Source organism: Manis pentadactyla, chromosome X, assembly GCF_030020395.1.
Source record: "Manis pentadactyla isolate mManPen7 chromosome X, mManPen7.hap1, whole genome shotgun sequence".
NCBI classification, from domain to species: Eukaryota; Metazoa; Chordata; class Mammalia; order Pholidota; family Manidae; genus Manis; species Manis pentadactyla.
This window is the reverse complement of record NC_080038.1, coordinates 144443488-144468942: the sequence shown is the minus strand read 5'-3', so window position 1 is coordinate 144468942 and position 25455 is coordinate 144443488. Positions and strand designations below refer to the sequence as shown.

The 25455-nt window shown below is 52.2% G+C and overlaps 1 protein-coding gene across 3 annotated transcripts; it reads right to left on the bottom strand.

The window, feature by feature from the left end:
- Positions 1 to 1365: 1365 nt before the first annotated feature.
- On the bottom strand, positions 1366 to 10603 carry PRRG3 (proline rich and Gla domain 3). Of its 3 annotated transcripts, none has more exons than XM_036887273.2 (4): positions 10316 to 10603; positions 7502 to 7539; positions 6250 to 6410; positions 1366 to 5864 (listed from the first exon to the last, which is right to left on the bottom strand). In XM_036887273.2, the coding sequence occupies exons 2-4, from the start codon at positions 7509 to 7511 to the stop codon at positions 5337 to 5339; spliced, it is 699 nt and encodes a 232-aa protein (XP_036743168.1). In that variant the 5' UTR covers positions 7512 to 7539; positions 10316 to 10603; the 3' UTR covers positions 1366 to 5336. The 3 variants fall into 3 exon arrangements, with proteins under 3 accessions (XP_036743168.1, XP_036743169.1, XP_036743170.1); XM_036887274.2 differs by lacking the exon at positions 10316 to 10603 and adding an exon at positions 9224 to 10164; XM_036887275.2 differs by lacking the exon at positions 10316 to 10603 and adding an exon at positions 10050 to 10157.
- Positions 10604 to 25455: the final 14852 nt, after the last annotated feature.

Sequence of the window (25455 nt, the reverse complement as noted above, 5' to 3'; positions counted from 1 at the left end):
ACGAAGCGTGGATTACTTTCATCACTGGGGATTGATGCAACTTGTGCCAGCACCTTCTCGTGGCTGTATTTCACTCCCCACCAACAGCTGGGAGTATTTGGGCCTAAGCCCACATTTCCTCCAAAAGGGGCCAAGGCATCAAGAGTCTCTGACTCTTGCCGTCCTAGAATTCAGGAAGCGGAGCCAGGGAAAGCCTATTATGTTCCACCAATGTAAGGCCCGGGAAAAATTCTCCCTGCCTCCCCTCCCCCAGCTCTGAAAGCCAGCAGGGCATCTTTGCAGCAAGGGACACCTCTGTTGGTAACCGGGGATCAGGTGACAGGGAAGTGATTTGTGACAGATCTAACTAACCAGGGGGGCTGGGTCAGGAGATCCTCTTACATACGGGGGGTGGGGGGTGGGGTGGGGGTGGGGGTGGGGGGGGGGGTTGTTGAACTCTACGCCCAGGACATTTCTGCTTCCTGCTTCTAAACTGGTTTGGGCTGTTTCCTTATCTACCGTCTTCCATGCCCCATGAAAGTTTGGGAGTCAGTGGGGATCCAAGATGGACGACGACGGGAAGCAACTGAATGCCATTTGCTCTTTATTATTATTCGTTATCTTCTTGTACAGAAAGAGATGAAATTTAACAGCCAAACTCAACAATTATAGAGAGAAATCAGAAGCAAGTTTGTTGCCCCCAAGCTCCAGCGAAATCCTGACATATTACTGAAGGTACGGATTTCCCAGCTGACATGGGGCAACACATGAATACGAGCACAGTTCAAAGTGGTACCAAAATGAATCCATTTCACAGTAATCATGTCTATAAGCTCAGCTGCACGTATCAGAGTTTCCATCATCACAAATTCATGATCACAGAGTGAAACAGCAGGTGTTTCAAGCCTGTGAAAGTGGCACCCATAAGGGGAGAGAGACTGAGAGGCGAAAGCTGTAGAGTTTGTCCCATTCTTGAGTATCTGTGCTGATGCTCGGGCTGGGGGTGGGAGTGGCCTATGGCAGGTGAAAAACTGCTGCAGCACGGACCCCACAAGGCGTGCCACTTGCATACCTTTGTCAGAGAAATTATTCTTGCTGTAGAGAGACTCACCACCCACAGCCCGTGAAAGGACACGCTCCCTGCATTTGAATATTTGGGAGTGAACGATGGGAGCAGCCAGTCTGACAGTGAAACATCTGTTTGACAGAATATTTAGCAAGATACACAGTTATGTTATTTTAAATTGCAGTCTAACTCACAAACTATGTTATTCACAGGGTAAATAAAGGAGTAGGATGAAAAGCTGCAATACCCAACATCCTGCGTGGCAAGAGGCTTGTGTATGAGAATCGCTGCACCCCAAAGCTGAAGGCACAGTGAAGGGATCCTTAGTATCTTGAGCCTTTATTTGAAAAAAGTACTCATTTCAAACAAGATCCGTCTTACACATATGACCCTGGAAATAGACTACAGGGGAGAGTATTTCAAATATTTCTATGGAGCAAGAATCGCAGATACCCTGAATTCTGTGAGGTCGTGATTTTCTCTAAGTTCTGAATTAGTGGGCTTCAAATTAATGGGCTTTTACCATAGTTGCAGGCAGCCTGATTACAGTACTTTTTAATTAGCTAATTATACTGATTAGTGTGACTAGAGTTCAGTGGCAAGAATGTGCTTGTTTCTGAATCAGCATGATCCTGACATGGAGCTTCATTACTTGTCAAGGTGAAGAGCAGCCTAGGCCAGCAGCCTTGCTGTCCAGCTCTCCTATCTCGGCCTTGAACATAAGAGCACAGGAGAGAACACAGGCCGGCTCCCAGACAGCCAGAGAGTAGGGAAAGGAGTCTCTCTCAATGATCTCACTCATGCTCTCTCTCCCAGACAAAAGAACAATCTAGAGGCAGTGTTGTTTTTTTTCTTCTCATAGGATATGCCATTTGGTTGTCAAAAGATCAAGCCCTGAGCCAGAGAGGAACCATCTGGCTCCAACTCCTTAACACAAAGACACGTTCCTCTCCCAAATCCGTCACAGTTGGTTACCAAAAAGCCACCATCCAAACAGTTGGGCACCCTGAGGAACTCACACTAATGGCCAGTGGAAGGGGAGGCCCCTGGCCTTAGGTCAGCCTGCCGGCCGTGCTCTCTTGAAACCCCCCAGTGAGGAAGAGCAGCAGAGGAGGGGAAGGATTGCCATTCTTGTTTTTGAAAGTCTTAAAAAGTTTTTGGTTGAAAACAAGTGACAGTCATATTTCAAGGAAATTTTTAAAGCCTTTTCCTTTTTTTAATGAAAAATATCTCAACAACTAGCCCCGCCATTCCCAAAGTTAACAGTCACACATCTTTCCACCAAAAAAAAGTTTTTTAAATAAAAATAAAAATGCTCAGGAGTGCTCAGATTTCCTTCAGCTGCTGACACCCAGAGAACAGGAGCCGGGGCCCAGGCAAGAGGCACCGTGCCCGAAGGTCCCCAGGGCAGGGGCCCACGAGATGGAGCTGCCTCAGTTTCTTCCAAAGCCTTTTCTGAAAGGGGCAGAGGCTCCCGCAGCTGCTCTCAGCTTTCCTTGCCCAGGGCCCTGGCGCCAGGCTGCCCAGCCCCCGGAGGCGACATTCCCCCCTTCAGACCGGAACCCTCCTGGTACAAATATAGCCACACACTGGCTATTGTTTCAGATAAGCATGTGAGAAAAGGCAACGTGCACACAGGTATACGCACACACACACGCGCACAAGTCCATGAACAAAGATGTGGCTACTGCAGATTTAGCACTGTATCAAAACAACACCCATATGAAGACAGTTTGACAAGATAGGTGCAGAGCATTCATAAAAGCCAAACGTGCACCACAATGAGTCATGACCACTGTGTGTGGCAGTCTTTCTTCTACAATACGCTGCAAAAAACATCCCAGAGGCCATGGTGGCACCTGCACCTAGAAGAGCCCCGCAAGGCGCCTGAAGCAGAGCACACAGGGCTTTAGGGACACGTGCTGCCCTCCACCAGGCCGGGCTCCGGCTTCCTGCTCTCTCTCATCCCCACCCGGCTGCAGCTCCCTGGTGGCTCGGCAGGGAAGGGCTCAACAGACGCCAAAGGCAGCAGGCATTCCTCCGCATGCTCCCTTCGGCTCTGCTCAGTGGGGAGGAAACACACAGGGGCAGGCGTCTTCTCCCATGCTCCCAGGTCCCACGCAGGCACCTGCTTGAGGAAATGCTGGGAGAGCAGGGGCTGGCCCAGAGCTTCAGGCTGCCCCAGGTCCTCCACGTGGCCGAGTAGGAGTGACTCCAGCTGCCATCATGGAAAAAGGAGCGGCCTTCTAGGCCCCACATGCCTTTGTGAGGAAGGGCAGGAGTGCGGTGCTAGTGGCCCAGAGGGAGGAAAAGAAGGGAAGGTGGAATGCCGCCTGGCCAGCACCTCTGGCATCGGGGAGCTCCCAGGGCAGGGGTGAGGACAGAAGGGGTCAGCTGGCAGGGGACTGACTACCCAGGTTGAGACTAGACATCAGAGTCATACGAAGGCCTCTGCTAAGACTGGTCCCCTATAACCGACCCATTTCTAGAAGAATCTTCCTAAGGGCAAAGCGCACAGGCATTAGCTGAGTCAGCCTCCCACAGGCCTGTGAGGTAGGGGGAAGGATGGAAAAGCCCAACTACAGGGCCAGGCTGCCCAAGCTGGTGGTCTCGGTGGGACATGAAGCATGTCCTGGGACAAGTCCCCAGGGCTGCAGGGGCCTCCAGAAGTCGTCTGGGGCCGCAAGGCAGGGCTGCACGCTAAGAAGGCAGCCTGATGCCTGCCATGGAGAGCTGTTCAGATAGAAAGAAGCTTGTCTTCTCAGTGGCGTTGAAACTGCTGTGGTTGCCAATAGACCCTGGCTGTGCACTCTTTGGGGCCTCACAAGTATTTGCTACATTTTTTAAAGCACCACAGAGGACAAGTGGTTTGGCGCCGAGGCCAGGAGGAGGGAGGTGGAGGGATTGGGGGAGTAGGCCTCGACAGTGTCTTTTGTGTGGTGTCTGACAGTTAAAGGGAAGGTCCCCTCTGCCCCACTGCTGTGAAACCTCATTGAAATGGAGAGGTGGACAGCTCCTGGGCCGCAGAAAGGGGTTTCTAAAATGGGCTGGCACCTGGCAACGACACAGCAAATCCCAGGTGGGCCTTCAGCCCCAGGTCATCAGCTTCACCAGTCTCTCCCACAAAACAATTTCTAACAGGGACACTGTAGGATCTTCTCCCCAGGTGAGCACCATCATTAAGGTAAAATCAACATCTGAAGTCCAAGTTCAAGTCAATGCAACCACTCACAAAAACGGAAGTATCCTAGAAGTTCAAAGCCAGGGAGCACAGTGCTATGGAGGCCAAGACTGAGGGTTTAATTATCCTCTTAGCCAATCAACTTCACAAGGAGAAAACTACAGTTCTCTGACCCAGCCTGTACCCCAAACCGCAAACATTTGGAGGCTGGCTCAGAAGTGTTGGCTTTCGCGGGCCTATGACTGGGCACATGCCAGTGGGTAGCAGTTTCAGCACGGCCGGCACATGTGTCTGGACAGCCAAGGTCTAGAGGGGGCCAAGCACAGCCAGAGCCGCCCTCCCAGATGGCAAGTTCCTGACGGCCCCTTCCCAATCTAGAAGAGGCAGCCGGCCAGCCAGCCCCAGCCCCCCGCCCCACACACTCTGTCCCCCTTCCAGGTTGCTCTGGGCTTTCCTTTGACCTGGGCAGGAGTGTGGGGGATGGGTGTTGGGAGATGGGCGGGTCATAGATCTGTGTGACTGATTCCCCCTGCTCCTCCACCAATAGCCCAGGATATAGTGTTTTAATGTGTTTGCCATTTATTTATTGTTAATTCTTTTTGTTTTCTGCTGAGTCCTTGCTCCTGTCCTCAAAATGTAGGCCAGGACAGCAGCACAGGACTGTTGAGAAGCAAGGGTGCTCAAGGGCTGGCTTCTCTCCCTCCTCTCTGCGGCCTAGGCCTCCAGACCCAAGACAGGTCTCCAGCCAGCTGCACGGCCCTGGGTCCTGAGCCTATGAACACGCTGGCCACAATCAACTCAATGGGGTGACTCCTTTGGCATAAGAGAAGCCGGCTCCCGACAGGAGGACAGGATGGCGGGCGGCTTGGAGGCTTCTGGAAGAGCTGGGCTCCGCGGCCTGTGGCTCCCCACAGAGGCCTGGACACATGTGTGTTCTCTTCCTCCCTCCACCTGTCTCTGACAATTCACTTCTTATGAATGCACGGTTAGGAAAGTATTTGGCAACAAGGAGGCTAAGGCTGTTTTGTGGTGGCAAAGTCTTTAAAAAGTTAAAAAGAAAATAGGAGACCCCTGAAAGAGGCTTTCACACCGGACAGGACATGAGTCCCACTACTTGTTGGAGCCAGGGTTGGCGGCCACTATTTCCTCGTATTTTGGAGGTGGGTCACTGTAAGAGACACTCACCTCCTCACTGCTGCTCTCCTGGGGTGCAGTCACCTCCTCATAGGATGGCGGAGGGGTGGCACTGGACAGTCTGGAGAGAGAGAGCTCAGGGAGGTAGAGGGTGCTCTCGAGGCGGACCGTGGTTCTGCCCCCCCGACTGGGCCCCAGCACCACCTGTGCGTTGCTCCCTGCCTCACGGTGCCCAGAGGACTCCCCCTGGCTATGCACAGTGCCCCGGTACACCATGACCCGGGGGAGGCTGTGCCCAGCGCGACTGGCTAGGTACCGGTTCTGAGCATACGACGGGTGATGACGGGTGGCTTTCTGCAGCTGGCACCTCCAGATGATGAACAAGGCAATGACAATCAGCAACGCGACCCCCAGAAGGGGCACAACCACGTACATGGCGTCTGAGCTTTGCGCAGGGTCTCGGACTGAGTAGACTGCATTCGGGTACCCCTTCCAGAACTCCATCTGCAGAAGAAGAAGGGCCACTCACTTACATGCAAGAACTCACCTCAGATGGACCTCAGAGACCTTCAGCAAGTCTGCATTATGAGCGGCAGGGGCTGAGGCTGCTCCCCACCCTGCCTGATCTGAGCGGCCTCTGAAAACCCACAGAGAGGTGATGGAATGTGCCAAGAGCAAAAGGGCAGCACCCCCAAGTGAGGAGGCCCCCAGATTCAGGTACACGGGCCTTTAAGAACATGCTATCTGTTCTCCTACAGCCCCAGTGACCCTGCCTCAAATGGGCTGGCTTTTCTTCATCGCTTCTGCTTCATCTGAGATGGCAGGGTCTACTCCTGGTGTCCCTGAGGCCACCTCTGCTCCCAGGAGCCAGCCCCAAGGTGGCACTTGCCGTCTTCTCCTTGTCCTCAAACACCTCCTTGACCTCCTCATAGCTGCAGATCTCCTCCATGCACTCCCGCTCGATGGCACCCTGGCGCAGCTCCTCCAGGAACTCATTGGCACGAGGGAATCGTTTCAGGACTGAATGGGCGTTCTTGGCCTCCAGAAACACTGCAGAGAGAGCAGTGCTGAGGCCTGGAATGGGCAGGTGCCCAGGGGCGCCTTCAAACCAGATTAGGCCTAGGCTCAGAAGCACAGTGTCAGAGGGAAGCAGGGAAGACACCACCGCAGACATGGCTGGCCCTTTATAAAAGGAACAGAAAGGCTGACTTTCTGGGAGGCCACGATGTATGTGCCTAGAACGCCATGGACCCCTCAAGACTCGGGCTTCTGGTCTGGAGGACAGTGGGGTCCAGCTGAGAGGAAAGTGCATGTGGCACAGGAACGAGGGATGGGAAGGACTTTGAGTGTTGGAGTCACCAGTGAAAAAGACCCGGTAGCTTCTGCCTCACCTCAAAAAGAGAAAATTAGGGCCCTTAGGATGAGAATTTATTTCCCTTTAGGGCTAATGCTGGTGAGCAATACCAAATTGCCCCATAAAACTCTACCAGGGTGGCATCCCTCCACCTGTGCCAGCAGATCGCCTGGCATCAATGGCCTTGCCCACTAGAGTGTACTACAAACCCAGACTGGGGTAGATCAGGGGACAGGATGCACATGAACCTGACCGTGCCTCTGGGAAGGGTGGTAACAGGGAGTATAATCTAGGCACGGATGCCTCTGGCAAAAATGTCATTGAATGGTACCCATATCTACTTATTCCACATGGAGGAATTCAGCTACAGTCAAGCTGACTGGCAGGTGATGAGTTATGCACCCTCATCAGCCTGAGGTGAGACATAAGAGGATGGAAGAAGAGGTGACATCTGCTCCTGGTATTCCCCTAGAGATAGGACTTCCTAGTTCTCACATCAAGCAGCCCCTCTGGGTGCCCAGGGAGGCAGAGCTTTTCTGGCAGGCAGGCCCCATGTCTGTCATATTAGTTCCTCACCCAATGGCCTGGGTAGGTGCCCATCAACAAGTGAGCCCATGATCTGGAAGGGAGCCAAAGAGTTGAGACAGAAAAACTGCCAACTGCTCAACTTCCCAGGGACCACAGGGCAGGGGAAAGCTGGGAAGGAACAGAAAGGTGGACTTGCATGTTTCCCATGAGTCCCTAGGCATGGCCCTTCACTGCTTGGCCTGGGACCGGAGAAGCTCACCTGCCATCATGTTCTCTCATATCCAGTGTCTCAGTTGCCTGGCAAAGGAAAAAAGCAGAGTCACAGTGATATCACACCCCAAAACCTACAGGGCATCTTCTTGACCCTGGGATGTGACCCCACCCCACCAATGGCCTGGTCAAAGGTCAAAGCACCGTGTTATGAAGCACATCACCCTCTGTGCCACTACTCGCAACTCTACTGCTTTGTTCTTCCTCAAGATCTCCCCCTGAGTGCTCCCTGAGGCACAGCAGAGTCCAAAGCAAACCTCGCAGCTATTTCTGCCAAGAACACATTTTGAGTGTCTAGAAGACCAAAGGGTTGCCTTTTTTCTTTAGAAAAGAAAATATCCTACCGGCGGAGCTTCCACCTTCCCCACATCCTGTCAATGAGTCTTTGCACTTCTGTATTGGAAGGACTTGAGAGATGGGGCCTTAGGCCAGGTCAAGCAAAGCAACAGTGACAGAGACAGGGTCTGTTGTTGGAACTGATTTTGCTCGAGATGGCAAGTCCCATGTACCTCTAATGACAAGCACATTTCTTGAAAACAGGCAGCACATGTTTAAGAAGTAGGCATTGACAAAGCTTATCATGTCAATGACCATCATCTTAAAAGCCATGGTCCAAACTCAAGTGATCTGGTGTGTTTGTCTTCACCAGACGGGGTGGCAAAGGTCCCCTGAAAGGCAGTCATATCTCTTCTCTTTGCATTAAGTACAGTGCCACAGAGTACAAAGACATTGGTTGGCAGGATGAAAACCAAGACCCTAACTAGACACAAGTGTTCCAAATGAGCTATTGTCTGCAAGCCTTGCTTCTGCTCAGGGATGGCCCAGCCAATACAGAAACCATAGCCACAGCACACTCCTCGGCCCAGCACACAATCCCACTAGTGGACATGTTTCAGAGCACTTGGCCAAGCTGTGCACATCTGGGAGCAATCCCTCTGCTGCTCCCCTCCCCAGGCAGAGCCTCTGGTTTAAGACATGTGAACGGTGTAACCCACTGTGCCACTGTTTTTGTCTAGGCCGCCAGGGAGTTCAACATTAACATTGACCATCAAGCACAGACGCCCTGGAAGTCCAGCTGTTAAGCACATATGCTTCTCCCCTGCGATGTGGTATACCTTTCTCTATTTATGTTTTCAGAGTGTTATGTATATTTAAAATACACCATCTAATATTTGTGGCAAACAGGATATAAATCATAAGTAAAATTAAAGCTAAAGGAAAAACAGCAAATCTACCATTCATCCATGGGAACGTCATGTCAAGGAGGCTTTACTCTTTTGAACACCACAATAATCGCACCCAAAACTATCAACAAGTGAGTCTGTCAACAGATGGGCCTGCCACTGTGAGAAAAGTTGACCCTCAAGGCTTTTAAGAGTAACAATGAATATTAACTCAAATTCTGCTTCCATTATGATACCTGAGGTTCCTCTAGAGCCCATGCCAGTCCCAGTCCGGTGACGAGGCTGTGGGTGTGGCATGCCTAACAGCAAGGTTTTAGATTGAAGAAAAATGGAGCTGCTGCGTCAGGGTTTGAAAAGAATGAGTAAAGGCCTTCCTCATAATGCATGTTGTGTTGTGGCTGTTTTTCATTGTTCTGTGTTAAAATTATACAGCAGCTTGCATATAGCCACCTCTTGTCCCCGACACACCAGACTCTGGTGTGTGCACATCCACACATGTCACAGCCCCACGTGCGCTACCCTGGCACCTGCAAAAGCCATCCATTCATTTTTAAGCTTCAAACAAGCCAGGAACTCCTCCAATGAGCAATTTCGTGGCCACCATCCATCACTGCTGCTGCTGCTCTGAGGCCTCCTCCCCAAAATGTAGCGCCTGCTTCTTCCCCTATAAATGCACCATCAATAGGCTGTTTCTGTGGTAACGGTGAGGAAGCGCTGGGGCTCCACACAGACAAGGCTGCTGCAGTCACGCATGTTTGTCCCTCCTACCCCATGGGTGCTGTAAGGCTGATTGTAGGCCAGAGGAATTTTTAACCCACTCCCCACAGGAACACAGCTGAATCCTGAAGGCCTGGAAAGGAAGGAAGGCAGGGACTGGCCACCACAAAGACCTTCCTTTACGTCACCCCCAGCCAAAGCTTCGGAATCAACAGCACTTTGAGACGTTGCTCCCAAAGTCCCTCACATGGGTATTGGTGGCCATTTCAACACCTACTGTCCAAAGACGTGGCCTCCAAGCCACCTCCAAATCCTGGCCCTTTTTATCTCCCTCACTCAGGAAAGGCTTCTCTGATCTCCAAATCTCATGACTCATCAACCCACCCACTGCCACGGACCTCCCAAATCAGGCTCAGACTCAAACTCCAGCCCTCCTTGTCCCCCTCCACTCATGCCAGCCCTGGCAGTGCCTGTCCTCGCCCACTGTCGCCCTCCACCAGCGCCCTACCCACGGACTTCAGCAATAATACTCTTCTCCCGGGTCTGCTCAAGACCCCCAGCGCCTTGGCCCGGCCGGGCCTCCAGATATTCCCCCAAAAGTGCCTGAAGCTCAGCTCCGCGGCCCTGGCCACGAACCGTGCCCTCGGAGCCGGAGCACCCAGCCCAAACGGCCTCTCCGATCTCCGGGCCGGGAGGCGGCCGCCCCGCTCGCGCACGCAGCCCGCCACCTCGCCGCGGCGCCTCTGCCAGCAGGGCCCCTGTCCCCGCCCACCTGCTCCCCGCCGGCCGAGCCCCCCGCCCGCCCTTCCGCCGCCCCGGACGCCCCGCTGCCTGCGGGCCGGGGGCCGAGGTGCGCCGGGTGCCCCCGCCCTTCGCAGTGGGTGCCCAGGCCCCGCCGTTACCTCGGCACCCCCTGCCCCTGCTCTCCTCTGCGGGCGCGCCGCCGCCCGCCCCCCGCTCCCCGCCGCGCCAGGTCTGGCCTCGCGCCCCGCGCCTGGCGCGCCGCCCTCGAGCGCCACGACCACCGGCCGCGCTCGCCAGGCCGCGCTCGCCGCGCCGCGCCGCGCACCGGGCCGCGGAAGGAAGGGGTGGGGGCGACAAGAGCGGCCCGGGGGGCAGGAGAGGCGGGCCGGCTCGCTGGGCCGGAGGGGCGGCGGCGCGCACCGAGCACCGCGCGCCCGCGCCCCTCTCCGCCGGCACCGCCCCTGCCCCCGCCCATGCCGCCAGGGGCGTGGCCTGGCCGGCGAACCCGGGGCGCGCCCGGGCCCCTCGGCGGGAGGTGGGGTCCCCGTCGGGACCCTGGCTGCGGGCCCTCGGAAGCCAGGGCGCCACTGCGGGCTCCAGCACCCGCGCCCACGGCGCGTGCGCCAGGCGTTCCCGCGCAGACCCCCCTCTGTCCCCTACCCCACCTTACCTGCCATTCTGGCCGCCCTCTGACTGCCAGCCCAGAGGGGAGGGGAGCGGGCCCGCGGCCTGGGCCCGCCTTGCAGGGTTCCAGCGGGCCCGCCGAAGAAGGGCCAGGTCGGGGCCACGTTCCGCCAATGACTGGGTGACCTTGGTCTCGTCACTTACCTCCCCTCAACCCTGCCCTGGGACAGCAGGCTTCTCTCCTGTCAAATCTGGAAAATGGGAAGAATCCTGCCTCCCTCGCGGTGCTGCAGAGAAATGAAAGAGGAAACGGGCTTGGAAGACACTTAAGGCGCTGAAGGGGGTGAGGAAGGAATCTTCTGGGCCTGCAAGGGGAGCGATGGGGGATGGAGGGGCGCCAAGAAGGCCGCCCAGTTGGAGGTTCAGCATAACCGGACAAGACGCAGGTAGCAGAGAGATGACACTAGTCCTGGGAGAATGGCCCACAGGTGGACTGCTAAGAGAGGGCAGGACTTTCTGGGGGAGCTCAGGTCTGGGGGGGGCAACGCCTCTGACCCAGTACACCTTGCTAGGTTTTCCCAGGCTCCTCTTGTTGTCTGGACTTCTGTAGCCCACTCAGCAACTGAAGTTGGTGTTATGGGGCAGAATGAGCCAGAGGAGCGTCCCTGGAGCTGCCCGCACCCAACTCCAGGCAGAGAAACACCAACCTGGATGTGGAAAAGAGAGAGGCAAGACCTCCATCCAGTCCAGCTCCCAGGGCTGGCAGAAGGCTGCCTTGACTGGAGGATGAGCAGACGCTGGCCCTGCCCGCCCGGCCCTCTCCCTCTCCTCCCGGCTTTCTCCTCCATCCCAGCCCCTGGCTTGCTTGCTCTTCCTGGGCTTTGGGAGGAGCTCTCCTTGCCCAGAACAGGCCCTGTGAGTGAAGACAGGAGGACCACAACCCCTGGCCAGTGGGGCAGGCTTCCACAGAAAAAACAAGAACCCCTGAGGAGAAGAACAGGCCTTCTTTGGGGCCCAGTGAGCTGTGTGGGTTTTAGAGGCCACCTCAGTTGAGTGGGGAGAGCCTGGGCCCTGGTAGGTGGGGAGACAGTTTGGGGCCCTTCAAGAACATACACGCTGCTTCTCCTAGTTCATTACCATGTCCTGATCCTGACCTTAGCAACCACCGTGTTGACAGGCAACTTCACCCAACTTTCAATATGTGAGGCAGGGTCTCTGGCCTCTGCCGTCCTCTCAGCACCGCCACCTAAGCCTCAGGCTCCAGCAACACCAGTCTACTTCCCTCTCTACCAGGGAGCCTTACCTCCCACGAGCAGCCTCTGGGCACTTGCATTCATTCTTCCCACACAGTTCAGACAACATCTCTATTCTGAGGCCTTGCAGGGCTCTCCAGCCCCACCCGTGCTGACTGTTCGATGCTCAGCAGGCACTCGGTCTGCAGGGACTACAAACGCTGGCCTCTGCCACCAACGGTGGGAGGATTAGGAGCAACAGCCTGCTGGCTTCAACTCAACTCTGGGCCAGACCACAGATCAGCAATCTGATCTTCAGCAAGTGACTTAACCTGTCTGCATCTCAGTGCCCTCCTCTGTCACATGGCAATGCTGAGAACAGTACCTGACTCAAAAGATGGCGGAAAGGGCGAATGGGATGATTATGTTAAGTGTCTCCTCTATATCAGGGCCAGGGATCTTGCCTCCTTGTGTGTCCCTGGTATCCAACACAGAGCTTCATCTCTTGCAGGCCCACTAGATGCTTGCAGAGTTGAGGTAGGAGAGGCTGGGCTGGGGTGAGGAGCTAGAGTGGGGGTCAGTCTCCAACTTAACATCAGGACATTGTCCCCAATGCTACCAGCAGCTCTGGCTCCTGCTTCCTCCAGACCTTGGCTTCCTCAAATGGCTTTTTAACTCCCTTCAGGCTGGCTCCAGGCACTCCCAGGGAACGGCTGGGGAGGGTTGGAGCCCTCCCTCTCCCCACCTGCTTTCAGAGCCTAGTCGGAACAGTCCTTCTCTGCCCCAGGAGGGGAAGGGCTTGGCCACTGGCTTCTGCACTCAAAGGGCTTTATTTTTCCAAATGAAGTGCAATTACTTTAGTCTCCCTGAGGCTGCTGCACAGTTCAGATCTTCATTATCTAAATCCTGGAGAGAAATTCTGGTCTTTCTGTGAGCCATCACTCAGTCTCTCCCATCTCCATCCCACCCAACATGCACCCCTCTCTCACTTGCTCCATTGGGGATCTCAACAAACACGTCTTGGCATACATCCAAATCACATGCATAGGGCACTAAGGGTTGTGGGAAGATCCAGCTCCAAAAGAGTGTGCAGTACAGTTGCTAATAATAGAAAAGAGGATGGAAAAAGGCAGATCATGCTTCAATAAAAATCCCCAATAGGTGCAAGAGGACAGATCTTCTAGCCCAACCTGGTCCAAACTTCTAACCTGTCTCCATTTCTGCTCCAGATTCTATCTGGCAGAAACAGCTTCGCGACTGTTGGACCTATGGAGATGGACAGGGTCCAGTGCTTAGAAAGGTTCCCCACACTTGATTTAAGGCTCTGCTGTCACCATCCTGAAATTCTTCATACTTCTTGAACAAGGCACCTGCATTTTCATTTTGCACTGGGCCCTGCACAGTATGTAGGTGATCCCACCCATTGGTGACATTCTCAACGTCCTTGACCCTATCCCAGGATCCCAATCATCATCCTACCACTTTTCTGACTCCTCTCTCTTCCCTTCTGCAAGTCTTGGCCACTCCCTCCTTACCTCATCCCTCAACTGCACCAAGTACATCATCCTCCCCCCTGTGGCCTCTCCCTAACCCCATCCTTGTGCCTCATTGTTTGGTGAGGAGAGTACCCTTTTCCAGCCTCATTCACTCCTGGCATCTCACTGTCCACCCAACCCTCACCCATCCCAGACCTACACTGTTCTCTGAGGTCTACTGCTCCCCATCTTCTGTCCTCACCAAGCCTCGCCCCATCCCAGAGCCTGAATACAGATCCTTAACCCATAAGGGCCTCAATTCACCTCTGCACCCTGATTAACCAATTAACTGTCTGAAGCCTAGTGGTGTCCCCTCCCGAGTCCATACACTGAAGTCCCAGTCCCCTGTAGCTCAGAATGTGCCTGGATTTGGAGATAGTGCTTTTAGGGAGTGCTTAAGTTAAATGAGGTCATTAAGGTGAGCCCTACTCCAGTCTGACTGGTGTCCATATAAGAAGAGGACATTAGGACACAGACACATAGCGGGAAGACTGTGTGAGGACACAGGGAGAAGATGGCCATCTACACACCAAGGAGAGAGGCCTCTGAATAAACCACCCCTGACAACACCTTGATCTCAGACTTCCAGTCTTCAGAATTATGGGGAAATAAATGTCAGTTGTTTAAGCCACTCAGTCTGTGATACTTTGCTATGGCAGCCTGAGCAGACTAAGACATCAAGTCTTTACTTAGGGCTGCTACGTGCCAGGCTATAATCTAGGGCCCATGATTACAGAAGCCAACAAAGCAAAACAAACCGAAACTCCCACTTGTGGAGATTTGACTAAAAAACTAAAGTCATAGACAGAGAACACCTCTTGGTCTGTGGTGAGCAGTGAGGCTGAGAAGGGTCTCAGGAGGCAGAGTATTTAAGTACAGCCGTCAGGGGAGACCCCACTGAGCAGATGGCATTTGGGCCAGGACCCAAAGGAGATGAGGGGCCATACTATTCCAACCGAGGGATCCACGCACAGGAAAGTCCTGAAAGCCAGCGCCGGCCTCGCAAACATCACAGGAACATCTAGCCTCTGCTCTTCAGGTGTAGACACCTCTAAGGGAGCGGATGCTGGCAAAAGATCTGAAAGAGCAGATGACAGTGTGGTAGTCGGAGCAGCCAGAGCTGCCTCTGTCGCTCTGCTCAAGTCAGGGTGGCCTTCCTGCTAATCCAGGAGAGCCATAAACATGTTCCCACCTCAGGATATTTGCTCTTGCTCACTCTCCTGGAATTCTCTTTGTTCAAAGTGCGTAGCAGACATTTATTGAGCACTCGCTATGCACAGCTATGTTCTTGAGGCTGAGGGCACAGCAGTGAATCAAATTGAATAGAGGCCTTATCTTCATGGGTGATACAGTGAGGGAAGACAGACAATGCACTAACAAACACAGGCACATCTTGGCGACATTGTGGGTTTGGTTCCAGACCTGCCTTAAAGCCAACAATGCATACTAAAGGGAGTCAAATGAATGTTTTGGTTTCCCAGTGCATGTGAAAGTTACATGTAGTCTACTGGACACTCTGCTGTATAGACTACAATACACTCGACTGTAGTCTATTAACTGTGGTAGCATTATGTCTCAAGTAACACATACTCGTCTTAATTAAAAATTGCTTTATTGCTAAAAAGAGCTAACTAATCATCACCTGAGCTTTCCACGAGATGCAATCACTGATCAAAGATCACCATAGCAAATACAATAATAATGAAGAAGGTTGAAATAGTGCATGACAAAATGTGATACAGAGGCACAAAGTGCGCAAATGCTGTTGGAAAAATGACCTTGTTCAACACAGGGTTGCCACAAACCTTCAGTGTGTAAAAAAGCCACAGCTGTGAAGTGCAAGAAAGAGGAGCATGATAAAACAAGGTGTGTGGGTAAGCACAGCATAGATGGTATTCCAGCTCCTCTGGGATGACATCAATCGCATGACATAGGCATTAAGCCATGTTTCCAGCCAAGCTGTGATGCCACACTTACTTAGCACATGGCCTTTTTATTTTGTACTAATTGAAAGAGCTCCTGTAGACTTCCTCAGACACTGATTTTTATCATGGATCTCTCTGGTGCTTGCATAAAAAGAACATCATGAACAAAATACATTGGTTAAAGGAAACCTGCCCACACACCCAGAGGCCCACTCCCTTGAATCACTTCTTGACTGAGACTTATGGATGGCTCTCTTTTCCCACACAGCATTGCTGTCTGCACCATCAGGAATGTTGAGGAGTTGGCCTTTCTTTAAAGAATGTACTATTTTAAAAGCCTGCAGACCCGAGAGCAGACTCTGCCATTGCCAGGGGCTAGCCCTCTTCGGACACCTGCTTAGGTAACATAGTTAACCTGGCTGATTGTGTTTGATTCACCACCTCAGCACCATCTCACCTGTCCCCATCGCCACTGGTTCCCAGAGGTTAAAGGAGTGACTCCCTATTGCCTTGGGGATTTCTTCTCTAACACTGACACTCACCCTGCAAGTTTTGATACTGGCCTGCTTGAAGTTTGTGTGTGTCCTGTGACTGCTGCCTGGTGGGCAGTGTTGTAAGATGAGAGACATCCTGATTTCAGACACTGAAATGTAAAAAAAAAAGTACTTCTCATTCTTAGCAAGTCAGATGGTGAAAAGGCCTATGGAGAAAAATTAAGCAGAAAGGGTGGATGGGAAGCCTTGAGGGTAAGGGGTTGCGATTTTAAATTGTCTGGGTGGGGAAGGACTCACTGAGAAGTGACATTTGAGCAGCATTTATAGCAGGCAATGGAGACAGTTGTACAGACAAGTGGGAGAAGAGTATTCTGGAAAACAGGAAGAGCAGGTACAAAGGCCCTGAGGCAGCAGTGTGTTTGGCATGTTTGAGGCATAGGAGTGTGAGGGACGGGGTCTGTCATGGCACTCCACTGACCTTGCCTATCTCCACACAGGCCACACAGCCAAGCCTCAGCCACAACCTGACTCAGTCTTGGTGGAATAACCCTGTGGTCCTTCCAGAAGCACTGGAAGACAGGCAGTTTTGTGAGGAGCTGCCAGAAGACCCTTTCTCACTTGCCCATCTGTCCTGTGCAGAGTGGCCATGAGGCACTTCTCACCCAGTGAGGGAAGGACCTGTCCCCCATCAGGCACTGCTGTGAGGCTCACAGCTGCCTTGTGCTCCTTAATTGGCTCCTCAGCAACAGAGCCCCACCTCTTGAGTTGCCAATGCCTCCGTCCTTGTGGCGCCCGCAGAAGTGACAGGAGCTCAGTGTGGAAGAATGGCAGATGTGGCCACTTCTCCCCTGGCTCTGAGTCACGTCCCAGCTCCCAGTTTCTTTCAAGAATCTGCCACTCTTTGCCAATTTTCTGATTCCTTCACATTTCCTTGTGGTCTGCCTGCCTCCCTCACCTGACTGTAGCCAGGACTCCTTCCTGCCTTCCTACTCTCACTTCCCACCACATAACCCAGGAATTGTACCACTTTTTTTTGGTTTGGATTATAAAGATAAAACACTTCCATTGTGGCAATCTTAGAGACAACCATTCACCATCTTGCCAGCCAGAGAAAGATATTTTTAAAATGTGTATATATATTGCTTTCCTGTTTTTCACTCCACGAATCCAATTTTCCATCATTTAGTTCATATAATGTAAAGATGTTTAAAATTTTCTTTGTTTTATCTGATTATGTAAGTCATAGCGTGCACATTTTAGAAATAGTAAGGCAAAACATACATATGTAAACTAGAAAGTTAAACATCACTCATAATCCCACCACCTGATGAGGATCACCTTAATATTTGGGTTCTAGCCCTCTGCATGTTTTCTTCCATATACATATTTGTTTCACACACGCAGAAAGGAATTGTGAACTGCTTGTTTCCTTTAACGAGATCTCATGGTCTCATAGATGGCTCTTCTCGTCGCTGAACCAATACTTCCTCCTTATTGTTATTTCCTTCTTCTCTCCCATTTCTTATTCCATTTCTTTATTTTCCATTGTAAGCAGCAATGCTGCTACGGCCTCACTTGCATTTGACCATTTTCTCTCTTTGCTCTCATGCATGGAAAGGCTTTCTCTACTCCCAACATTAAAAAAAATTATTTTCACCATGCACTCTTATGTTTTCATTAGTTAACATGTAATTTTTTAATCTGTCCAGAATTGAATTTGGTTTAAGACTTAAGCTAGAGATTAGCCATATTTTTCTAATTGTTTAATCTTTTTGTGGAATACCATGATTTCCCCACCAGTATTGGCAAGAAAATGTGGCTTAGGGACTTGAACCCCTACAATATCCATGAACTGCCCCTCCCCCCACAACCAGCATTTCTTTGATATAGACAACAAATATTTCCTCAGCCTTCAAGAGCCCCTCGTCTCCCAACCACCCAGAGGGCCACCATGATTGACCTGTCAGTCCTGCCATGTCTTTTTTACTTGCCCTCGGTTGAGTCCGTCATCTCTGCCTATGCGGGCCACCCACTCTTAAGAACATATATTTCCAGGTGTATATCAAATAGTCTCTTACCTCTTGCCCCCAATCATTTCTACTTCTTTCTTCCCCAGATTTCATTATTGCTTACTTACTCTTCTATCTAAACTCTAGAATAGTTTCATAAAGTTACAAAAGAAAAATAATATCATTGCTGTCTTGGTTGTAATTGCATTGAATTTATGGATTATATTTGGGGAAAGTGGATGTTTACAACATAAATGTTTTCAATGAAGCTCTTGATTCACACGTGCTCCCTTCTCCAGCTGCTGAGACCCACTGGGAGCCGAGGCCCGGTAGGAGCCCGCTCTGGCGCTCCGCTTTGAGCTAGAAATGGTCTCACCGTCATTTTTACCTCCATTCAACAAACCACTACTTGCTTCCATTAAAGCATCTGCATTTCCTTCATTGTTTTCCCCAACATGCATTAGCAGATTGTCCACTTTGCTTCCTAGGCTCTGGACAGAGTGAAGAATGAGTCTTGGCCCCCACCTTATGATACTTAGAGTTCAGAGGTGGGAGCAGAAACTGAATTGCTAATGACTCAAGATGCTTCAGTGCATTTAGTCACTTATTTATTCAACAAAATAATATGTAAGTTCAAATTGAGATGACTTGTGTTATTATGAGAGTTTATGACATGGGAGCGGATTTTAGTGAAAGTGGTGAAGTAAAATTAGAAGAAACAAGAGGGATACATGTTAGAGACAATACACTGCAAAAATGTATCATTATTTGCAAATTCTATGATTGCCTGCTTAGAAAGCTAAAGATGATTGAGTAAGAAATGTTTTTAGCAAGGCAGATGGCTACAAGACAAGTTTATGAAAATCAGTGTCTTTCTTAAAAATCATCAGTAACCACCTAGAAAAATAAAGGGAAAAGATCCCACTCACAGTTGTGCTGTGTCATTGGGAATGTGACATTTAAACTGAGACCTGTAGGGAGAGATGGAGTCATCCATGAAAGGTGGGTGTAAGGGAGTAGAGATAAATATTTCAGGCAGGAGAAATAGCAAATGCAAAGCCCCAAGACACAAAAGTGTTTGAGGTCCCAGGGCCGTAAAGGAGGCCAGTGTGGCTGGGGCACAATGAGCAAGGGTGGGGGGCAGTGAGAGGTCTTTGACCAGGATTCACAACCCAAGTGCAGTGGAATACATTGGGTGGCTGTGAGCAAGCTCATATTCTATAAGGACTCTGGGTACTGTGTAGGGAATGGACTGGAGGGAGCAGGAATGGATGTGAGGAGACCAGTTACAAAGTTATAGTGGTAGGACATGTGAGAGATGATGGTGGGGGCTTTGTGGGTAAAGAACAGCAGGCAGATTCCAGAAAGATTCTGGAGGTACAGACACAAGATGTGGATACTGAATGGATATGGGAAGCTTAGGGAAAGGGAGTAGTTAAGGATGTTCCCATGTGCATTAGTTTGCTTGAGTCCCACAAACTGCTGGCTGTCACAGCCCAGTTGGGCCGCCATAACAAAATAGCACAGAATGGGGGGCTTCAACAACAGGTATCTATTTTCTCCCAGTTCTGGAGGCTGGAAGTGCAGGATGGAGCTGCTGCCAAATTTGGCTCTTAGGGAGAGCCCTCCTCCTGGCTTGCAGATGGCTGCCTTTTCTCTGTGTCCGCACATGGCCTTCTTGTGTGTGCCCACACCGAGGGAGGAATCCCTGGCGTTCCTTCTTCTTATAAGGAAAGCAGTCGTATTGGACTAGAGCCCCACCCTTCTGACCTCATTGAACCTTAATTACTTTCCTAAAGGCCCCCTCTCCAAATACAGCCACATCGCAGGCCAAGGCTTCAACCTATGAATTCTGGAAGGACACAGTTCAGTCCACAGAAGTGGCTTAAATAAGAGAAATATATTGTCTCCCAGTCCTATAAGCTAGAAGTTCAAGATCGAGGTGCTGGCGCTGTTGACTCCTTCTGAGGGCTGTGATGGAGACTCGGTTCCAAGCCTCTCCCCCAGCTAGTGGCTGTTTGCTGAAAATCTTTGGCATTCCTTGAAGTATAGACACAACTCCCCAATCTCTGCCTTTATGCTCATGTGGCCATCTGCTCCCTGTATGTGTGTGTGTCCAAATGTCTTCTTTACATAAGGACACCAGTCTTGTTGGATTGGGGCCCCACCACCCCATTATTACCTTATAATAACTAATCACATCTGCAATGGTCCTGTTTCCAAATAAGATCACCTGCCAAGGTCCTGGGGTCAAGGCTTCACCATAAGAATGTCTGGGAGGGCTCAACTCAACCCAGAATTCTGGATTTCTGGTGTAGAGAGCTAAGGGAGTGAGAGTTCCATATACTGAAGGAGGGAAGTCTATGGGGTATATTAGGCTTGATATGTCAATTAGGTATCTATGTTTTGGGGTGTAAAGTGGACAGTTGCCTAAAAGAGTCGGGTTCAGTAAAGAAATGTGGTGTTTGTGTATGTGCAATTTAAAGCTATGAGGCTGGATGTGATCACCAAGGGTGTGGAAGGAGGTAGAGAAAAACCCAAGATCCAGGTTCTGGGCCCTCCAATGCATGGAAGTCAGGAGGAAGGACCAGCAAGGGAGAACGAGAAGGGGCATCCAGTGAGGGAGGAGACGGGGAAACGGAAGTGAAGGGTCATAGAATCTTAGAGGAGGGATTGTCCAGTGAGTCGACACTGTGGAGAACCAGAGTAATGACACTAGGGCAGAGAAATGAAGAGGGAACGTGACAAGAGTGGGGGGGCAGACGCTGAGGCTGGATCTGAAAGTACTGATAGCTCCGCTGGGGAGAACAAGGAAGTGGAGACAGTGCCCCTGCTGGGGATGGGTGTGGGAGATCAGGGATGGCTCGCCTTTGAGAAGGGAAATATTTCAGCACGTGTGCAGGGTGAGGGGAGCAAATGGTCATGTCGAGGGGGGAATCTGATGGTGCTAGGGGAAGGGGAATGTGGAGGGGCTGGGATCCAGAACACAGAGAAGCCACTAGCGTTTGAAAGGAGAAGGCACAATTTCACCACTGTAGCTTGAGGAGAGGAGGAAAGATTGAGTAGAAAGGAAAGCAAGTGAATAGGCTTGGTGATGGGATGATGAGAGAATTTGCATTCCAAATCTTCTGATTTCTTAATTGAATATGGACAAGGCAAGCAAGAGGGAAGTGGGGGGACATGGGAACTTTTATGAGAGAAAAATCAGCATTTTGGTGGGACTAGAAAAACACAAAACATGGAAATCCTTCTGAGCAGTGAGGTGTGCCTGGCTGAGGTTGCAGATCATACACCTTTTGGGGCACATAATTTGCCAGTGTGTGTGATTCTCTCTGGCAGCACAGACAAGCATAAGTGCACACACGTGGAGGACAGATGGTTGGGTTCATCCAAATTCCCTCAGTCAATTATGACAGAAGGGAAGAGGGGGCAGGGAGTGATTACATGATGGATCATGACCCTGAGCGTACTTGAAGAGTAGAGAAGGGAGATATATCAGTACCTGACCAAGGCTTGAACTGAAACCTTGAGAATAGAATTCTGTCTGGCATAGGGTACTCTGGAAATGTCAACTGAGTTGGTCACAAGGGAGGCCACTGGATGGTTGCAATATTGCAACTCTATGCCAGGGGGCAAGAGACAATAAGAAATGAGTCCGCCCATGCCCCACCTAAAGTTTGGGGGCCATGTGGGGGGAGCTCCACTGGCCCCTCTGCCTCTTCTAAGCTTCCCTATGATGTGCGGGTGAATGACACTGCCTACCTAAGCTGGAGCCTGCCGTAGGCACCACCAGGTGGCTGCTGGGCTGGGGGGGAAAGTGTGAGGCAAGAACAGAAGAAACTATGAGCCCTAAAACTCAGAGAAGGAAACCTCTTCTGATGCTAGTTGTCCTGCCCTCTGGGCCCATGTCTGAACTCTGGGCAATGCACCAGCCTTGAGCAACTAAGAATGGGCTCTGCGTGTTCTTGGACACCCTGAGGTATGGGAAGCTGGGACCAAGAAGCCCAGGCTGTGTGCTGGCCTCAGGAACCATCAAACCTCCTCCCTGTGCTGCATCCCATGGTATATAGCCTCATGGGCTGGCTTCAGCCTAGAGGGCCCCTGGCGCTAAGTGCCTGAAGCCTGGAAATGTGTTTGTGCCCAAGACTCTAGTAGAAGAGAGAGCCCACTGCTCAACAGGTCTGCCCTGATGCACGTTGGACCCAAGATAACGTAGGCCATCTAGCCACCTGTCCATTCCCTCCCTCCCCTGGTCATTTGCACTTCCCCTACCCTACTGGATATCAGCTGACATGCCAGACAGTTATACCAGAGAGGACACACTGGGGAATACACTAGAGAGGAGTCAAGGCCGATGTCTGTTAGCTGAGGCGCTGAGAGGGTGGAGGCACCTGTCCCTGAGACAGACCAGCTGGGGTCGGGCTGGCGCTGCTCATTCATCCATCAAGCTCACTCTGGAGCAGGCCTCCCATCTTGGCCCCTATGTTCCAGAAAACCAGCAGAGGCATGGGGAGGTCAAGGGTTTCGCCCAAAGTTTCAGAGCAAAGTAGAGATAGGTAGCAGGCAGAGATGGAAAATAAAAGTTCTGTGTTTTGCCTGCAGGTGGACACTGCGGCAGGCAGGGGAGGGGAAGAGAATTAAGGAGCAGCAGATGGGGTGGCCCTCCCTCCTTCCCGCCCACCTTGCAGGCACCCCTTCTGCCTGCAGTTGGGCTTTCCTAAGGTCTGGGTGTAAATCTCTTCTCTGAAGCCCCCACATAGGTGGGCCAGCACCCTAACTTGATTACACAAACAGCTGAACGCGTGATTCTAAATACTGCAATTTGTCTGTCCAGTCTGCTGACCTTTGCCTCCGCGCCTTTGACATGTTTTGATTTTGCAGGGTTGTGGGTTTTGTTTCACCAGCAGGTGACCATGTGTTTACTATCCTTTGACCTTCAGGGTCAGGGCCTCCATCTGGGCAGGAAGCATCCACAGGGCCTGTTGGCATTTAGTTGTCACTGCCAGTGCCCCCTGCGCTCCCCTGCCCCAACCTCCCTGCACTGGCTTGGCCTGAAAGAGCTGCAAGGGGCCTGCAGGAATTCACGGGGCCACTGCCAGGGATGCAGGCTGACCCGAGTCGATGCTTTGGGCTGCAGAACTTACACCAAGCAACCTCCTCCGCAGCCACACAGGAAAGTGGCAAGCCAGGGACCAGGACCGTACAGCCTCCGCAGGGCCCTCCAGCAGGTTCTGCACACCCTCATGTCTGAGGCCCTCCCTGAGCAAGCAGCCTGAAGGGAGGGTGACGGGTTAATGTTGAGAAGCTTAGGAACATTTCCAGCTGAGCCAAATGGAAGGTGAGCAGAGGAAGAAGGCTTTCCTGGAGCCCAGGTCTGGGCCAGGGGACTACTCTTTGGCCCCAGGGACTGCAAGGCCCTTCCCACCTGCTGGGAGGTTCCTGAGGAGGCTCAAGGGCCTCACCAGCTTGACTTCCTGCTTGATGGCCCTTCCTCAAGGGGCTGGATTTCCTTGTGAAACGTTTTCTAGGTGTTCTGTCCTGCCAAGAACCTCGATTACAGAGATGCTCATTGCCACGTTTGTAGAAGGAAGGCTCAGTCTGCAAAGCATTGGGTTATGGGGGCCTCCAAGTCCCGCCCAATCTCTGCCCACTGGGGGTCAGTGTAGAAGGGGCAGCGCTTCATGCGCAGCAAGAGCAGAACAGGGACATGAGTGCTCCAAGTGAAGTACAGGCAGGGGAGGGGTGACATGGCACAGACTCTATGTCATACGCAAGGGTTGGGGGCACACAGAAGTAGGGGGCAGGACACTCCCGCTATACAGAATGGTGACACATCCATAAAGTCAGGATGGCCTGAGCTTGTGTTCAATGACTTAGCAAGGCTGGGGTCAAAGAGCATGAAGAGAGGAGGGCTGCAGAGGAAGGGTGAGGCCACCCTAGGCCGGGCTGTGAACTTGCATTTCATTTGATAAGCAATGGACGACCATTCGACATCATGAGTATTACCCGTGAACACAGAAACACATCCCAAGTTAGTAATCCCTACGGAATCGGGGCCTAGCTGTGAAGCAGAGGGCTTTCAGGAAGGTTGCTGTGGCCCAGGTTGAGGACAGGGACCTGCTGTGGTCTCCCCTGGGGCTGGGGACCTCTTCCAGTCTTGGAGAACACACCTCCTCCTCTCACGCTGGCAAGAGAAGCTGTAGTTCAAAGCTCCCTTGCCTGCCTTACCCACTTCTCCAGGGCCCAATCGTCTTCTCTCAAGCTTTCTTTCTCAGCAATTTGGCAAATATGGACAACATTCACACCCTAGAACAGTCCAAGGCCACCTTCACTTCCATTGTCTTCAAAATACTGGGAAAAGCAGAAATGCCGCAGAGGGCATTAGCCAGAGCTGTGCTGTCTGCTGCGAATGGCCCTCCCTCGTCATCAGCAAAGGCCTCATCACTTGGCAATAGGACCATTTATAAATTTTTGGTCATGTGGAAAACACATGAATATTCAGCTGTGAGGTCTGTGTGCAGAATATTCTATTAGGTCCAGACTGAGTCTTGTTTAGCGAGAAGGCTGCACGGCCCAGCAGGGAAGGAGCTGATACGGGGGCCACGGCAGCTATGTCTGGAAGCATTGCCATGTATGGCAGCTCAGGCACCTGCGTCATGTCCTTCCAACTTCCTCTGCCCCACCAACACACAGAGAAATGCAACTCCTGCACTTGCCCGGGCAGGGGAAGCAACTTTGGCTTCGTGCTGGAGGGCGTGAACAAATCCACACGAAGCTGGTCAGATGGAGATGGTCCCAGCCGGCGCCCACCTTGCCGACGAAATTGCTGGGAGCTGCCTGCTTTGCATCTGGGTGCCGCTGGGGGCTGAGCTGAAGTGGGGAGGACGGGGCCTGGGCCTCCTCAGTCTCCTGTGTCTGGGCCCACTCCTGCTGCTGGAGCCCCATGCCCACCAGATCGTGGTGCTCTGGCCCCTCTGCCCTTCATCCACCCGGCAAGGGGGAAGCTGGGATGGGCCAGGCGGCTGGGCTGAGGGAGAGGGCCAGAGCTGTCCCCAGAAAGGGACACAGCAAGGCTAGGGGACTCTGCAGCCCTTCCGTTCCAGGCCAGGTGCCCAGCCACAGAGTAGTGTGTGGACCACTGTGATCCGAGCCTGGGACCAAACACTGGGGTGGCTGGGAGCCGGTGTCCCGGGGGTGGGTCTGCTTTGCCTTTGGGTCCTTCCGCCCATCCCCTTCCCCGAGACCTGTGGGTGCTGGGCTGCTGGGCTGCCGAAGGAGCAGCTTGGCTCTCTGCTCTCTCTCCCTCACCCAATGAGAGCCTGAGAGTGAAGACCAGGGGGCTCACGTGAGGTGTGCACTGTGTGTACAGCATGTGGGGCTGGGAGGGAGGGTGGGGGACAGAAACCATTTGTCCTGTGTAGTTCCGAGTGCGGCGTGCGTTTGACGATCTGTGTCCCTAGTGAACCTTTGTGGCATGGG

Coding starts and splice junctions, on each gene's coding strand:
- PRRG3 (XM_036887273.2), bottom strand. Junction 5,865..6,249: donor TTGAGGACAAGGAGAAGACG/GCAAGTGCCACC, acceptor CTTCTTCTGCAG/ATGGAGTTCTGGAAGGGGTA.